Genomic DNA, 18,848 nt, shown 5'->3' with positions numbered 1-18,848 from the left:
CTAACCAATGGAAACTTGGGTACTAATAACTCATGACACAAGATGATATCATAGTTAATCTGTTACCTGGAGCTGATTATGATGAAATGACCAGTGTAGCACATTACTGGAGACCAAAGCCATGCTGCAATGAGTATTAAGGCAGTGAGTGTGATTACAAGGACTGTGGTCAGAGAAGAATTCTTTTGAGTTCATCTTATTGCTTGCAAACAAAAAAATAATAAGTTTTAGTCCCAGTGTGAAAACAGAATGTTGCGAGATAGCCTTAAATGGAGCTCTGATTTCTGTGGCTACAGTGATCATAGCACTGAAAGTCAAAACATTAACGTCTTGCTAAATTACAATGAGATTTGAATACAGCATCACAATTTTTCTGAAGTGAATATAGGGCACTGATTAATAAAATGGGATTCCAAATCATGAACCAGGACATTCAGTTAGATGCATAGGAAAATGACAATCTTGAAATCTTAAAGTTTTCCTGGTAAGGCTCTCTCTTACCAGGTGTCTGGGGAGACTAGCCTTCCTCCACTAATACCACCTGAGGCAGCCACCTGTAAAGAAATGCCAATTCTTTGCAAGATTTACCAGAACAACCTATAACTAATACTAATTCTTGGCATGATCTAGAAAAATAATGGACACATCATAAAATTGATACTTTACCAGTATCTTTTTTCCAAAAAATGAGGAGCAACTATGGGTATGGGTTCCTCACCTATTTGACCAGGAAGGGTAAAATATATTAATAAACCAATAAAATATATGAATGGACCAAATTCATTGATACAGTGAGGTACTAGAGAGTCTCATAGAGTTTTAGCTTATGAAGCTGGAGGAGGTGGCTCTAACACTCTACCTTCTCAACTGATTGTGGATTCAATGGCAGTCCTGTTTAATGAGGCTGAGATGCCACATGGTATGATGTACAAGACAAAATTGAAAGGCTTAGGAATACAGTGCTGGTTTGGCGGCAGATATACTAGAATTGTTTTTAAATTTTTTTAAAGATATTTATTGATTTTTTAGAAAGAAGGGACGGGAGGGAGAAAGAAAGGAAGACTAACACCAATATGAGACAGAAATATCAACTGGTTGCATCTGGCATGCCCCCAACTGGGGACCTGGTTTAAAAAAAAACCCTAAGGTGCCTTCTTGGGTTGGGCAGGTTGGCTGGGTTCCCAGCTGCCTCTTCCCTAAGTTCTAATCCTCCAGCCAGGAGGAGACAAAGAGTGACTACACAGCCTGGACCACCCAACCACCACCATGGGACCTCGAGTAAAAAGTGGCCATACTTCAAGGACCCTCTGAACACCAAATGAAACTTACCCAGCTTCTACCCTCCTTGGAATTTGAATGTTTTCATGGTGAGTTAAAGCGTTTCTTTGCTGAAAAGCTACTGCTCTTAGTTACTGAAAAAGTGATTTTAAAAAATATTTTATTTATTTACTTTTAGAGAGAGGGGAAGAGGGGGAAGAGAGGAAAAGAAACATTGATCACTTGCCTGTCATACCTGCCCCAGCCTAGGATCAATCCCACAACCCAGGCATGTGTCCTGACTAGGAATCCAATTGGTGGCCAGTGGCTCTGCGGAACCGTGCCCAACCAACTGGTCCACACCAGGGAGAATTGAAAAAGTGATTGTGTTTCCAACCCTGAATGATCCCAATGTTTTACATCACGTGTCACCCAATTTATGGGGAATATTATAAAGTAACTCTATAAGGTAGTACCTCTGACTCAAAAAACTATACTATCATCCACAATCTTCTGGAGAAATTAAAAAACACTGTGGCATTCTTAAATTAAAATCAGCAGACCTTTCAAAAACATTTGAGCTCCCTTAGCCAAACATATTCTCTCACTCGCCCTTATGTCCATATAGCCCACTCACTCAGGGGCAAGTCAGTTACTTCTACTGAAGTACTGAGGGGAAGACCCATGTGTTCAAGGATATCGACTTGCATATCAGAGTCTGCCTATTATATGCAGACACAGCAAACGAGTACAAGGGACACAGGTACTATACTCAGTCCCTATCATCAATTCGTTAAAGCCACCTTGTGGACCAGAAAAGAAATATGAAACAATAAATGGCTATCCTTCAAAATGAAGTCAAAAAAGGTTGAATTACAGTGAACAGAGCAGGAAGTATAAACATGAATGTGCCAAAAGATACAGTCCCTGGTATCAGCGTCTGGCTTCTGACAAGGCTCCTATTCATCATTCCACAAAAGCAACTCTGGACAACTAATCTTTCCTTCTCCAAATACAAAGTGCATTCTCTCTAAGGGAAAGTAAATTAAGAAGTATATTGTTTACTTTTGTTCTGTGTGATGAATTAAAAAAACTCTTTTCTTCCAAAGTTCTATTTCCCAACATTAGCACACATTATGGCTTTGTGTAGGTGTGATTTCAATCTTTTTTTCATCTTTATTGAGGTATAATCGACAAACATGTACAATATTAATAATGGATGTTGATTTTAAACATATACATTGTGAAAAGCAGCTTAAGGCTTTTGATTTGGGAGAGGTGCTTCTTTTTTAAAAAAAGTTTACAATTTACTAAAAAACCCAGAGAAATTGGAATCTGTGAACAGCTAAAGGTGTAACTATGAAAGGTTAATGCTTTATTTATCTGACAAATGGAAGTTAGAGAAGTCTAAGGAGGAGTCTGAGTAGAATATATACTTTATACTCATGTCTGTATTGTAACCATCTGGGTTATTTAGAAGTAATCCAGAATTTTAAATTTAACATGCAATATTGAACCAACTATATAATACACCAACACCTTAATAAACAATTTTTCAGTGAACGGAGAGGTAAGTGGTACACATAGGCGAATACACTTAAAAAACACACCTAATAAAAGCCATACATATATTTTGTATTCTAATTGCAATCTACCTTAAGTAACTAATAAAATTCAACATTATCACATTTTAAAAGTATTTTTGTGTACTCAGGTTACCAGGTCCATACATGTTACTTCATTTTTTAAATGATTTTATTTATTTATTTTTAGAGAGAGGGTAAAGGAGAAAGAGAGGGAGAGAAACACCAATGTTGCCTCTCACACGGCCCCCACCAGGGACTGGCCTGCAACCCAGGCATGTGCCCTGACTGGGAATCAAAACGGCGACCTTTGGTTTGCAGCCCGTGCTCAATCCGCTGAGCCACACCAGCCAGGGCTAGGTCCATACATATTAGAAATGCATTGGGAAAAGCTTATACATTGACATGCCAGGAAGTTTAAGTGAAACAACCCATTATTGTGTCTGGGGATAGAAAGAATCACCATGACGATGGATATGATGGAAGGCTAAGATAGGATTCGTGGGATTTCATAACAATATTTTCTGTTTATGGATATATTTGAAAATAGACATTACAAAGGTAGAATGTGTCCCAGTATCAGTAATTTTATGTTGAGGAGGAAGCACTAAAAAGGGCAGGAGGTACTGGTTTAAGGGATGCAAGAATTTATGGAAACATCAAACTCTATGGCAAAAAAAAAATTCTGTTTTAAATCAATTACACTTATATAAAAGTTTTAAAAAATGTTTAAAACTTACCACTTCCCAATTATTTTACTGTTATAATAGATGTTTTTTATTGTATTTTTATGCATTACCTTTGTCTCCCTTATACACCCCCCTCCCCGCCCCACTGTTGTTCATGTCTTTCCGTCCTTTTCCCCATTGCTCGATCACTTCACCCCCATCTTCCCCCTATCAATGTTAAGGTTACTTATTTCTACTATCAGTATGCTGGAAATAAAATACTCGTGTGCTGCTGGAATGGTTTACCATCTCCTTGTTCAGTGACATCATTTTGGCAGTTAGAAACTGACCATGGTGAGAGTTTTTACACCAGGGAAATTGACAAAGATTACAAACCTAGACTTGACTTAATGTATTATTGAACATTTAAAGAAAGTGGTGAAGAATGTTAACAAAGCACATTATACTTATGTGTGATGTTAGGGTGGCCGGTGATGTGGGCTGTGAAAGAATTCACAAAGAAAATGCAGAGAGAAAAGTTTAATTCACTTTCCCCAAGAGGAAAGGGGCCAGGTGTGGAGAATTACATAGGCGCTGAGGTGTTGGGGCTTTGAGATTTTATTGGATTATAAAAGGGGGGCAGTTTGCTGTTGAGCGCATTGCAACACAGGAAGTTTCTGTCGGTTTTGCAGAAGCTGCAGCTGGGTCCAATGTTATCATTTGCCTGCATCTGTGAGGGGCAGCTAGTCACCTGTTCTTGCTTTTCCAGTTGTTTTCCTATCCTGGGAACATAGCTCATAAGAGTAAAGTGGCAGACATGTTTAATAAGGTCATAGGCCTACTTGGCAAATGGTACCAGCTTTGTCCTCTAATTTCCCCTCTGGGGTTTTAAAATTATCTTACAGCTGAACCTCAGTACTTACCATTGATTTGTTCTGGAACTCAAGTACTGAGCAAGCAATGAGTGATGAAGCATTTTCTCCTGCGGCCAGTGTCATGACTCATGCAAGTTCTAGCAAGTGCTGAGTCCCTAGCAAGCACTGAGCCATTTTTTTTCTCGTCAAAATGCAATGAGTACAGGATTTGGCGGTTCTGAAGTTGATGAGTACTGAGGTATGACTATATTCTTAATGATTTGGGGGAGTATGGACAAAGGTCTCATCTTCTTATGTCTACTTCCTACTGTTAGGGATGTACAGTTGTCCCTACATGAGGGTCTGGGTATGGGTCATTGCAGAGAAGAGGTTGGAATTGGACAGCTCAGAAAGTGAGAGCTGTGGCTGGAGGCCATTTGTGGAGGGAATCTCCCAGAGCCTGGATGCTCTATTGAATGCGGGATATGAAATATTTGAGGAGATATGGTCAAAAAGCGAGAATAAAGGCTGCTATAGGCCCTAGGCAGGGAATTAGCCAGGAAAACCAGGACAAGATATTGACCTAAAATCCCACCAGTCAAATCCTCCTGAGGCCTCCTCTTTATAGAATTTGTTGGCTTTGTGAATATTTTAAAAATTGTTTTGGATTTTTCCAGATCAGTTAACGGAAAAAAACAGCAATCTTTGTTAAGTGTAGCACAGGTCCCTCCCTGGTCAGCCGTAAGTCTAGGGCCCACCTATTCTGTAGTACTACTCCTAGGGAGGTGATTAATACCTATAAATACCTTGTAGGTATTAATTTGGTTGGCTAAGTCAATTATCTGTTGCGTTACTTCTAAGGAGAGTCACTGGGCTGTAAAAAATGGAGTTCAAAAGGCCTCTGATGCCAGTCCCTATTCCGACTGGAATGCCGATTATGGTGATTATGACTGAGTCCCCCTTTTTGACTCTTGTGGATTGGGAGCATAAGGGGAAAGGGATACTGTCACTGATGCGGGTGAGTTTGGGAATAATTTTAGCTAGAGTACAAGTGCCTTTCCAGTTAGCAGGTAAATACAGATAGGCTTACTCCCTGCAGAAGTAGGTGTGATTTCTTGAATTTAGGCAAATATCAGTCATGATACTGAAGGCTTGGATAATCCCTTACTGCATGTCTCAATGCCCTCAGAGGTCGCAGCTAGAGCAGTTCCTGCCAGTGGGAGCAGGCATGCAGAGTGAATTAGAAGAGAAATTGAAGGCCCAGTTGAAAGGGGGAATTGTAGAGTCCCAGCCAATATTACAATTCTGGAGTGGATAACTTTTTATAGTTACCAGTTTGTTCTTTGTTTTGGGGCTGAAACCAGAATTTATGATTATTTGAAGGCGTGCTTGTTCTGGGGGCCTGGGCAAATAGAAGTCCAAAAATAACTAGCCTGCTTCCATGTGATATTGGGGGGTTTGGGATATAGATTCTGTAAAAGGGAGAGGCGGAGTAGTAGGCTGGGCTAGTTGAAGAAGTAGTATCCAAAGAGGCCCATGACTGAGGAGATAGGCTAAACAAGTGACTGCAGTTCTTAGACATATTAGAAAAGGATCCACCTGATGGTCCCGGTGTGTTCTCAGCTATTAAGGCAGAGGAAGGCTTGGCTAAAGACATCTACAGAGGAAGTTACTGGTCCTCGCATATTATATTGGGCTTGTTGGTATAGGTATTTGAGAAGTATGTGGTCTACTGTGGGCTTAACCCTTTTATTAATGGCCCGTCTGGGTCAATTGAACTAGGTGGGGACTGGGTAAGTAGGTCTCTAATTGGCTCCATTCTGAAGGAGGGATAAGAATCACTACTAGTCCCCTCTGAGAGGTGTCGGCACACATCCAACAATTCTTGTAGGGTTGAGTAGCCTCATTGTTTAGAAAATTAAGAGCCTCCTGCACTGTAGGTAGATTAAGGGTTTTGGAAGAGAATGTTTTCCAAGGAAGAAAAGATTAGGAGTAAAACTAGGGTTCCAAGCAAGGGCACAGGAGATCTCTTACCAAGACTGGCATGGAGTTGTAAAATAAGGGGAATTACCCAATAGCATCAGATCACGTCAGGTATTTTCCAGGACCCACATGTCCAACAGCTGGACTTTGGTGAGTTAGAGCATGTTATCCAAAATTGGCTTGCAGGCATAGGAGAGAAGAGTCGAGTCCTCGGGTGGTTCCTCCTGTGAAACATTCTTAGGCGGGTCAGTGGGTTTGAGTTGGGAGAGTTGTATCCACAATGGAAGTCCAGAGAGCTTTGCTGTGAATTGGCAGGGATGGTGCCAAGAAAGGTTAGGAACAACTGGATGCAGGGGGAAGACGGCCTCATTTATGACTCAGAGGTCCTGTACAAGTTCATAGGAGCCATGTTTTCCTGCAGTGGAGAGAGCTACCCAAGGCTAAGTTTATTTCATGTGTGATGGTTTCGCAGCTTTATCCATGTCAAAGCACACCAAACATTATACATTAGATAAGTGCACTTTGTTGCAAGTCACATATACATGTATGTGAATAGAGCAAGGAAAACTGGTTCCAAATAAAGACCAAAACGCACTAATTTCTTAGGAAATTAGATCAGCAACCCTACTTGAACTCTACCACCTCTCTCCTCATGTCCTGCGAGAGGCAGCCGTGCCTCAGTGACAGCAAATATCAGCAAGCAGTGCCGACTATTGCCATCCGAATTATCAGGATTGCTGCCTGGGTCACAAGGACACATCTTAAGACTGACTACAAGATCCTTTTGCTCTCTAGCTTTGTATACTTGCCTGTAGAGGAATGAGCCAGAGGTGAACACCCCAGAAAGGCGAGGGAAGTTCACAAAGCACTAGATTATTTTCCTTGCCAAAGACCTCAGCTAGAGAAAACAGTTATGGAGGTCTTCAAAATGTCTGTACACACACATTACAAAAGCTGCAGTCCCTGTGGATGAACTTAAAGAAGAGGCACCTTCCACTCACCACTAAATACATGGTTTCTGTCCCAACAGTGCTCTGACCCATTCCTCAGTCTTACAAAAAAACACACCACCCTGTAAGATTTTGTGCATCATGGCACACGGCTCCCTTGCGCGAACTGTGGAGGTAGTTCCTCCAGCACATTCCTCAGCACACCTGGGAATTATGTAATATATGCTGTGAATTCATAAAATTCACAAAAGCACAATAAATGCCTCCTCTTCAGGGTACTTTTGACCTCCCTAATAATCAGAGCACCAGGCTGCAAATTAGGACCACACTCATGCAGTCTTATATATAAAATGAATATTGGAAAAAGTGATTTCCTGCCATCATAATAGCTCTTTCAAAGCACAGAAAGTTTGGGACTTCCACGAAATCTGCTCACCACTACATGCTGACTGATCACAATCTTGCTTTCCAATCATCCCATTAACTAAATAGAAACACCAATATTCAAGGTACAATAGTAAAACAGAAATTTACAAAAAGATCATATACCAGAGCAATGTACAGCAAGCATTTCCAGGCTGGTGAATTAGCACCTTCAAAAATTCATCATAACACAATGTGAGAATGAAATGTGCTGAGAGAGGTAGTCCTTGTTAGCTGAAGATGGGTCCTCTGGACCCACACTGGGTCAGGGCCATTCCATTATCAGAGAGGAAAGAATGAGGATCCTCTTAAGACTCTGGAATATTCATAATTTCCTCAAGCAAAGGGAGAACAAAGGTCAGCTTTCCTGAGCATGATGAGGTGATGACTGACACATACTGTGCAGGTGAGCCAGGTGGTAGAGGTAAAATGGCTTCAGTCACAAAAACTGGGAGTGAGAACCATTAACAGCCCTGGGCAGGTTAAAAGTCCAATGCAACTCCTTAAAGCCTCACTTGTACCTGAAACTTATGAGGAATCTATCACAGTGTATGTTTTGCTAAAATAGGTTGAAATTCAGGTAAATGGCTCTGAGTCTCCTCAGGAGTTGTTTTTCTGAGGAAGGAAATACAACTTTCCCAGGAAATTTAAGGCTTTTCTCCAGTATAAACTTTCTAGAGCAGAACAAGGGGAGAATTGTGGCTAAAAGATTTTCCACATTTAGCCCTGGATGGTGTAATGGATTGAGTGCAGGCCTGCGAAGCAAGAGGTCACTGGTTCAATTCCCACTCAGGTCACATGCCTGGTTTGTGGGCCAGGTCCCCAGTAGGGGACGCACGAGGGGCAACCACACACTGATATCTCTCCCTCTTCTTCCCTCCTTTTCCCTCTAAAAATAAAATCTTAAATAAAAGATTTTCCATGTTTACTATACTCACTTTCTTTCCTCACTATAAACTGATATGAAATGAGGCTAGAGAAATGGCTATATAATTCCACATATTTGCAACACTCATAATGCTTTCCTCTAGAATGAAGTGTTGAATAACATTGGAGAGTTTCATGAAGAATTTCCCACAATAACTGTACTGACAAGACATTTCTATTTCTTTTAAGATTTTATTTATTTATTTATTTTTAGACATAGGGGAAGTGAGGGAGAGAAGCATCAATTTGTGGTTGCCTCTCACGTGCACCACACCGGGGACCCAGTCCACAACCCAGGCATGTGCCCTGACTGGCAATTGAACCGGCAACCCTTTAGTTCACAGGCTGGCGCTCAACCCACTGACCCACATCACCCAGGGCTGATAAGACATTTCTTAAGTGTGAACTTTATATCAGATGAAGTGAAATATTTGCATAACCCTGGCTACCATGATTAAAGCATTGTCCTGATACCCCAGGGTTAAGGATTCGACCCTTGGCCATGCCACACATAATCAACTAATGAACATCAAATCAGTATTTCTCCCTCTTCTCCTTCTCTTTATTCTCCCTCTATCTAAAATAAAGTTTAAATAGAAACAAAACTTGTCCACAGGTTTTCCCACATTTGTTTCACTCATAAGGCTTTTCTCTACTATTATGAAGTATGATGTGTCGGGGAAAGGCTAGAGCTTTATCGAAAAAACTTCCCTCATTTATGCACTCATAAGGTCTTTCCCCAGTGTAACCTCTGCAGTGATCAATGAGCTTACTGCTCTGTCTGACTTTCCACATCACTACACTACAAAAGGCTTTTCTCCAGTGTGAAGTCTCCGGTGGTCAATGAGAGTAGATCTTTGTTCGAAGGACTGCCCACAATCACACTTAAAGGGCTTTTCTCCAGTGTGAACTCTCTGGTGTTGAAGGAAGCTAAAGCTTTGGCTGAAGGACTTCCCACAATCACAACATTCATACGGTTTTTCTCCATTGTGAACACTCTCATGCCTAAAAAGGGAAGATTTGCAGCTAAAATATTTCCCACATTTAGTACATTCATGAGGTCTATCAGCAATGTGAACTTTCCGGTGTTTAACCAAGTTTGAGCTCTGGTTAAAACACTTCCCACATTCGCCACACTTATATGGTTTTTCGCCAGAATGAACTCGACGATGCTCAGTAAGGCACCACTGTTGACTAAAGGATTTCCCACATTCACCACACTCATACGACTTTTCTCCAGTGTGACCTCTCTGGTGTTTAGTAAGGATAGATTTGCAGCTAAAGCATTTCCCACAAACACTGCACTCAAATGGCTTTTCTCCAGTGTGAACTCTGCCATGTGTTAGGAGATGATATTTGCGACTAAAAGATTTCCCACATTCACTACACTCATAAGGCCTTTCACCAGTGTGAGCTCTGCGGTGTTCAACGAGCTTACCGCTTTGTCTAAAAGACTTCCCACAATCACTACACTCAAAAGGCTTTTCACCAGTGTGAATTCTCTGATGTTTGATGAGAAAAAAGGAAAGGCGAAAAGACCTCCCACATTCACTACTCTCATAAGGTTTTTCACCAGTGTGAATTCTCTGATGCTAAACGAGGACAAATTTGTGGCGAAAGCATTTCCCACAAACAGTGCACTCATGCTGCTTTTCTCCATTGTGAATTCTCTGGTGTTGAATGAGGCTAGAGCTTTGGCTGAAGGACTTTCCACAATCACTACAATCTTGCAACTTTTCTCCAGTATGAATTCTCCTATGTGGAATGAGTTTTGAAGGCCTTCCCACATTCGCTACCCTCATAAAGCTCTTTTCCAGAACAGACGCTCTGACGCTGAACAAGTTTCTTTCTGCCTGTGGCTGGCAGCTTCTTCACGTTCAACTGACAGACAATGAGTTTTACTCCCATGAAAGGCCTGCACACTCTCACTGCCATTGTGTGGCTCTTCAGTGTTAGGAATGGGCAGGTGCTGGAAAAAGCTTGAGATGGCTGGGAAGTCCCTCCCAATATCCCTACTGGTGAAAGGTACCCCTGATATGTAAAAGCTGTACCTGGTCACAAAGGAGGCCCTGTCCATATGTCCTTTCCAGGGCTTCTCCCCACTGGCAGGCCTCTGTTGCTGGTGAAGGTTTGCACTGAAACAGAAGTCTCTCATACACACGTCACTGAAGACTTCTTTCTGCTCAAGGCACGCTGCTTGGAACTCAGTTAGATGCAAAATATCTTTCAAGACTGAGACACACTGCTCACAGGGATGGGTCTTCTGAGTTGTTGGAGGTTTCTTAGAAGCCTCCACCTGTGACTCTCCTACAGATACACACTGCTCAGGGGCCTCCTCATATTCTGTTTTATGCCTACAACCTGAAAGCAGAGAAATGCTGAGAAAATGGATGTGGACTTTAATAGGAGGGGCAAGACATAACAAAGGTGCATTAGACATAATACGATGGTTTCATGAGATTGTCTAAAACTAAGAGAACTTAGGGCACATTGAATGAAATGCTGCTTTGCAGTGCTAGGCCTCCAAAGATCACAAAAAGAAAAGACCTCACCAGAAAAAGGACACAAACATGGCATACACCACATGGAAAAGAAGCAGATCTCCAATCGATGTTCTGCTAACAGCTTTTCATCAGGGCTTGTCTACCAGTGACCTGAGCAAGATGTGCTGGAGATTGGTTATGTCTTCTTCCTAGTAAAATTCAGTAAATAAGTAGCTGGTGTTTGAACACTATTTAAGGTGTATGATCAACTTGTAATACCTGCACAGGTCAATGCTGGAGAATACTGCAGAGGGAGCCTTGCAGGGGGATGGGTGATGCATGGAGGCCACAAACGTGTAGGTAGCCAGGAGCCGGGATGTCACAGATGAAATACCAAGACAGCAAAGTGTAGAATGGAAAAGCACAGATAGAAATGAGGTGTGGCCAGTGGCACTTGCATCAAAACAATACTGGACACAGGACAGGGTCTCAATATGTCTTGACCTCCACCAGTTGGCACTCACCAGAGCCAGGCCTCCTCTGAGACCTTCCTGCAATGCCTACCCTATGAAAGAACTAGGGTTCTCCTTGCACCCTCTATGGTATTGTACTAGACTCAGAACATGAACAATTCGAGCATTAATGAAAAGACAACAGATGTGATCAGGAAGCACTGGCACAGTGCAACTTGACATGTAATAATATTCATGGAAGATAATATTACAAAAAATACATACTTCAAGGGCAGTTTTACAACAGCCTATGGTTCATGTAAGTAATGACCAAGACTAGGTCACAAAGGAATGTTAGCTAAAGAAAGTAGGGTAGAACTGGAGGCCATGGATCTAAACATAGTCCACCTGCCAGGGACAGGGCAAACAAGGTAGAATCTATTAGCTGTTTGCAAGACTCCTGCTCTCAGATACTTCGCTGTCCTTTCTTGTTTTTTAAAGATTTTATTTATTATTTTTTTAGAGAGAGGGGAAGGGAGGGAGAAAGAGCGGGGGAGAAATGTCAATATGTGGTTGTCTTTCATGCGCCCGCCCCACTGGCTCACAACCCAGGCATGTGACCTGACTGGGAATTGAACCAGCAACCCTTTGGTTTGCAGGCCAGTGCTCAATCCACTGAGTCACACAAGCCAGGGCTTCCCTGCACTTTCTTAGGCAACAGGTGTTAGAACTGCTTGGGGAGTCCATGGCTCAGCACACTCCACACAGCTCAGCATTGGAAGCCACAGCACAGATGACAAGAAAGTGGGGGAAATCAGCAGAGCCTAAGGTCAGGCTGTGGGAAACACAAAACTACTTCTGGAGAAAATAGGGAAGGAAGGTCAACAATGAGAGATATAAAGGTCTTACCCATAGATGCTACAAGGGCAAAGATTTCCAGCATCACATCACAGTATAGAAGTCTCTGAGTCTCATCAAGGAGCCTCCACTCCTCTTGGGAGAAGGCAATGGCCACGTCTGCAAAATTCATATCCTGTCAGAATGGGGAGAGTTCATTCCATGATCAGCTTCTTTCCAAGGATTCCAAGTCTGTCCCACACTCCATATCCATTTGCTCACTTGACTCCCCATATCAGAGAAGATACCAGGTTTTGGTGCCATCCGTATCAACTCTCTCCTTATATTCCCACTGATACTGTGTCTTCCCACAACAGTAGGAAGATGGGTGGATAGGTGATACCTGAGCTCCGGGCCTGGCACATAGGTCACAATGCCTCTTGTCAATACAGTGGATATCACAAACGTAGCTTAGTGAAAGAAGTTGGCCATAAATACTGTGTGAATGATTGACACTGGTCTTGTCAGGCAGCACCCCTTTGGTCTCCTGGTTGTCCCTCCAAGTCACAAAAAATATGGCCACCCTTCAACCTATGACTCCAATGCTGGACCCTGAGGCCATCAGTTTACTAACCTCAGCACATAATTCTTTGAACCACACTTCTCTCACACAGCTACATCCCAGTGGGCACAACTTCAAAGGTAGCAATGCCCTGCCATGATGAGGACAGTGTGTCCCCTGATCAGCTTCTTCCCCAGGATTCTAATTTCAACACCGTATCTATTTTCGGTTTACCCATCTCCCATTCCCATCCCAGGGGATGTTTTCCATCAGTCAATACCTCATCAAGGTCCTACTGATCACTGTATCTGTCCTCAACGACAATAGACATGTGGACAGACAAATGGAATCTAATCTCTGGATGGGCATGTAGAATCAGAACACCCCTTTTTCAGGATATCCTTCTAAGGTTTCCCATATCAGTTCTTCCAGTAACCACCGGACATGGGCTCGTCCTTCATTCACTCTCATGTCAAGGACAGGGCCCTGCAGCCATAAATTCACACTCTGCTTCTAAGTGCACCTCAGTCTTCCTACCACACCTCTCTCTAACAGTGCACACCCACAGCCCCAGCCTCCTCCTGTCCATACCACAGTTATCACCTTGGCCTCTCTACTCATTACTCAGCATATGTAGTCCAGAGAGTACATGGTAAATTCAAACAGGATCAAGTACTACCCAGACTCTGATGGTCCCCATTGACAGTGGCTACCTTGATTCCTGCTGTGAAGGCCTCCCTCCCTGAGGGTTCCTGGCTTCGACTTCACCTACCGAGAACCACATCAGATCTCAGATATGCATAGCCCTCCTCCACAGGTGCTGCACCCGATGTCCTGATACTAGTCTCAGCCTTCCTCCCTCCACCTCACTCTCACTCTAGGGCCAGCCCCAGCTGCTCTCTACCCCATGCCCCGCAAGTACCACAAACGAACACTGATGCCCCTATACTTTATCCATCAGCCTGACTGGGAACAAAGTCCTGGTGAGTCTTTAGAGCAGTGAATACCCAGCCCCAGTCCTCTGTGTGAAATACTCTCAGGCTTACAATCCATCTCACGTCCACTCATCCCTTGTAAGCGATGGCCACTTGTCAAGTCATACTCTCTCCCCATCTCTCTACATGACCACTTCCATCCATACCCTGTGTTGTGACACCCACATCCCACAACTAGAAGCCCCAGCAAGAAACTCAGTCATCAGGCCCACCCTGTTCTTACTAAGCTACTACTTTCTTTATCTTCCTGACCATCATTCCCCTTATCAAAGTGAACTACAGCTCCTCTCTGATCCATTTGCTCTCCACTAACTTCTGGAGAAATCTCCATCCCAAACTCAGAGTTCCAGACATCCATGAACTGCTCTCTGACACATCTCATACCCTGTTAACAGGCCAAAAATAAAGTACTCATATCCCCAACTATGGTTTTCCTTTTCTCATGTGACCATGCTTCCATAACTCCCACTGCTAAAACCAAACCATGAAGTCCTGACTCCTACCTCTCTCTCTCTCTCTCATCCTCAAAGTTAGAAAACTTTGGTGACCACACCAAATCATCCACCCAGATTCCAATTGCTTATCCCACCTCCATGGCCACCTTCCTAGTTCTTCACACTCACCTAGATTATACCAGCAACCTCCTGTCTGGTCCTTTCACCACCTCCCTCACACCCGCACTCTTCTCCATGCTGCAGCCGCAGGGAACCCAATGAGACCTGGGTCAGATCACCTGTCTCCACTGCTGCACATCTCCCATTGCTCCCACCACCTGCAGAATATAGAGCCAACTTGTCACAAAGCTCCTCTAGACCTGACTCCTGTCCCAGTAGTCCCAGTTCCCATAAGAAAGGATACCTGCAGGTTTCCGAACCAGCTCAGTCTCTCCTCCAAGCCTTTGCACATTTTGGTACCCAGGCCTGGGAGGAGGTCCTCTCACATCTCATTCCACTGACTGCCAAACATAGGAACCACTTCACATAACTGTAAACCTGGACCTAGAACCCTGGGCTTGGTGACTGTTTGAGGTCCCCAGTCCCAAAAGCGGAAGGAGTGGCACACAGTCCAGGGCACCTCTATCTCAGAGACTATAAGAGTAAGAGGCCCTGAAATAAACTCCACAAACCAGTACCCTGAGCAATTCTGCAGTTGCAGGAATCTATGGAAAGAGAAAGGTCTGTTGAGAGCCTGGCCACCACCGCCAGGACCCACGGACTCAGGCCTCTAAGTGCCCTGGCCCGGCCTGGGGGCAGGTGCCCTCGAGGTGTCTGCACTACCTCAGGGCCTCTGTGCTCAGGCAGACTCTGTCAGTCACATCACCTTTTACAGGATTCACGATCCTGTCCCCAACTGTTATCACCTCTTCTGGTCTCTCCTTTCTCTGAGCAGTGTTGAGAAAACACTGCTTTTCCAAATCGTTTGCGAGGGTTTGAACAACCCAATCTCAGCCAATGTTCCTCTTTTGTTCAACCTTCCACAGTCACCGCGTCCCAGGATGAAAATAAAACTCCTCACTCATAACTTTTCATCAGGTTCTCCGTCACCTTTAGACACAAAACCGGGCACGGGTTCCCCAGAATCCTAACTTCGGAGACGTCCCCGAGCGTCTTACACGGAGTACACTCAGCCCGTCACCCTCTCCCACGCGGTCACACCGTGTATCACCCACGAGCGCCAACCCGTCCAGGACCCCGAGGCTGGGCTGTAGGACGTGACGGGCGCCCCGCACCGACGTTGTAGGGCTCGGTGAGGTTATACGGGGGTGGGGCCAGGGGCCCGGGCTCTCACCTCAGCCGGTTGCCTCAGCAGAGCCGCGGCCATTGCACTCCGAGGGTGGAGGGAAGCCTGCGAGGCTCGGAGGCCCCAATTAGACTACGACAAACTTGGGAACATCGGACCCACCTCTGAACAATAGGGACCTTTCACAAGGCCTGCTCCGTGCAGACGCAGCTCTCTGGAACCTGACTGGGAATACAGGCAGAAGTCAAAAGGACCGCCACAGCAAGCTGGCTGTTCCGCCCTAATCGGATTGTATGGACCAATGGGCGCCCTTCTTGGCTTTCGTTGGCTGAAGCTCGCCATTGCTGTGTGCATTGCCCTCTAGGCAATGTAGTTTTCTCAGCCACAAAGGCAGCATGAGCAGTCCATCACTGAACCTAAGGACTAACAGCGTTGAGACACAGGGAGTAGCATTACGTAACAACGACTTTAGATTTCACAAGCGAGTCTACAGCTTTCTGGGGACTGTTTTCCGCAACTGATCACTTGCTTAGAAACGTTATTTCAGACTCCGTGAAGTACAGAATGCTACGAGACAAAGTATTTCAAAGCTAAACTGACATACATTCTCACTGAGAATCAAAATGCATCCCCTCTTACGTGGAATGTGTTAAATATTTCCTGCCATTCAAATGCACGGAGTCAAAAGCTGATGCAAAGTTTGATCAAGAGTGTCGATGGTGTTGTGGATGCAACGAACAAATTCACACGACTGCGTAAGTCCTGTGGAGAAAAAGGACAGCATGGCCACTGAGTGAAAGAGCACCCCAACCCTTGCCTGGACAGGCTTTTATTGCTTTCTGGGAACATTACATCAAGGAAGGTCCTCATTCATTATGCACAGGTTTGCTTTAGGTGATTACCTTTTACAGATAACAAAGGAAAGGATGTTGCTGACTACTTCTTACCAACAACAAAGAAAAGAATGTTGCAAATGCAAGGTAAAAAGTGGTTGAACTGATTACACTCCCTCCTTGGAAGGTTTAGCACAGATTTTAGGAAGTTATTTAAAAGATATGCATTAAGCATTTGCTGCCTTAAGTCAGGGTGAGGGAGTTTTAGCAAAAGCAAGCCTCAAAACAGCCTAGGTACAATGCAGGCCTGGTTCCCCATGGGAAAGCCAATCTGCGGGCCTAGCTCCTGTGTGCTGCCTCAAGCCTGTCAGTTTTCCGAACCAGGCTGTTACATTCACCACTGCCTCGCAGACCAGTTCCCTATAAAAAGTATCAGTGGATTTTGTAACTATCTGTGCATTCAGTCTGAACCATGACTTAGAGGATTTCAGCCACCCTCATGTAGGAAGACAAGGAGTTATCTCTGCCTCTGGTTCCCACAGAGAACATTTTTCCTGCATACAACCTCAGTAACCAGTGTCCATTCTTCAGAACATTGTTTATCCATTTAGTATTTTCTATACAATATTCTAAGACATAGTCAGTTCCTTTAGGAATCTGAGTTTCCAAATGGAGAGCAACTTACCAAGTTTTGTCTGGGTATGGGATACTGTCTACAATGTTCTTACACAGAGCACATGTGCAAACAGGGCATCTGAAAACCATCATCTCATCTTATTTTGCAGGGAAGGGATTACTCTTTCTCTGGTGATTGCTGGGACTTTTGTTCATGAGTATTGCTATATCAAGAAAAAAGTTGTGAAATGCACTTTACAGAGAGCTATAATAATTGTCTATTTATTCAAAAACAATGTTAGAAAAAGCTCTGAGGAAATTCCAGTGGGATGAGGAAAAAGACATAAGTCCTCAGATAATACCAAGAAACACTGAAATCTGAGTCAGGCTGAGCCCAATTTTTGTATTGTGCTTTAAAAAAATTTTTTTTATTTATTTTTAGAGAGGGGAAAGGAGGGAGAGAGGGAGAGAAAAATCAGTGTGTGGTTGACTCTCATGCACCCCCAACTGGGGACCTGGCCCACAACCCAGGCACCTGCCCTAACTGGGAATAGAACCGGTGACCCTTTGATTCACAGGCTGACACTCAACCACTGAGCCACACCAGCCAGGGCTGTGATTTTTTGATGAGATCAATCCTGGTGGATTTGTTATGTGTTCTCATTGAAGTTTTAACTTACCCTTTCATAACTAATGTTACACAACACTTCTAGGGCTCATAATCACATATTCTTATGTAAAGATTCTGTTCAAAGATCTTGCTTACCTTGTATTTTCTTATTGATTTCTGTAATTTCTATTCATGCAAGTCCCTGATTCAGATATTCACAACTTTTACTATAATTTTGTTAGCATTTTTAGTTGTTTTTAGGAGATATACAGAGTGTGGAAGAAGTAACACCGGCCTGAGTGTGGTTTTATTATTTATTTATAATTTATTATTATCAAAGACAGCAATTCGAACATTTCACCTAAAATGCCATATGCTGTGCTTAAGTGTGATATTGTTATGTTATAGTATTATCTACTTATGATTTTGTAATAAAAGACTTTGTAATAAAAAAAGAGCGTTATTTGTGCTGGACTATATTTCATAGTCCAGTGTTTTTAAAGTTGTCTTATAATTAACAATTCTTCAAAAGGAAAACATTGACATTTACAAGTTTATTATACAATAAAAAATATAATAAAGAATATAGATACATAGAAAAGGGAGAGGTCTGGGAGGGTCCCAACCTCAGGTGCATCGGTCAGTGCACCACAATACTGGCCAATTGATGTGTTCACGAAGTTCACTAAACTCCGTACTTACAACAGCAAAATTGATTATTAACTCAATCTGTAGATCCTCTATTCTTCAAAGATGGGGGTAGGGCTGAAAGTTACAAACTTTTGATGATGGCTTCCTCTTTCTGGTGACCAGCACCTATCCAGAAGCCATCAAGGAATCTACCCTGAGTCACGCGACATTCAAAACAAAAGACACTCCTATCACCCAGGAAATTCCAAAGGATTTTGGAACTCTGTATCAACAACCAGAATCAAAGACCAACCATTGCGGGGAGGAGGGAGGTGGGGGAGGGAGGTGGGTTCAGCTGGGGTGGGGTGGAGGGATGGGGAGAAAAGGCATACAACTGTAATTGAATAACACTAAAAATTAAAAAAAAAAAAATTAGTGTAGCTAGG

The 18,848-nt window shown here is 43.3% G+C and overlaps 1 protein-coding gene across 1 annotated transcript in view; it reads right to left on the bottom strand.

The window, feature by feature from the left end:
* Positions 1-15,831, bottom strand: part of LOC112314014 (zinc finger protein 585A-like) — a 29,520-nt gene extending 13,689 nt beyond the window's left edge. The window contains 7 exon segments of the mRNA XM_071219770.1: positions 8,367-8,444; positions 9,370-9,406; positions 9,409-10,421; positions 10,423-10,493; positions 10,495-11,006; positions 12,490-12,613; positions 15,763-15,831. Of these exon segments, the coding sequence (XP_071075871.1) occupies positions 8,367-8,444; positions 9,370-9,406; positions 9,409-10,421; positions 10,423-10,493; positions 10,495-11,006; positions 12,490-12,613; positions 15,763-15,795 (1,868 nt within the window). The 5' untranslated portion in view covers positions 15,796-15,831.
* Positions 15,832-18,848: the final 3,017 nt, after the last annotated feature.

The sequence above is a fragment of the Desmodus rotundus genome, chromosome 12 (assembly GCF_022682495.2).
Source record: "Desmodus rotundus isolate HL8 chromosome 12, HLdesRot8A.1, whole genome shotgun sequence".
Taxonomy (NCBI): domain Eukaryota; kingdom Metazoa; phylum Chordata; class Mammalia; order Chiroptera; family Phyllostomidae; genus Desmodus; species Desmodus rotundus.
This window is presented reverse-complemented; position numbering and strand designations above follow the sequence as displayed.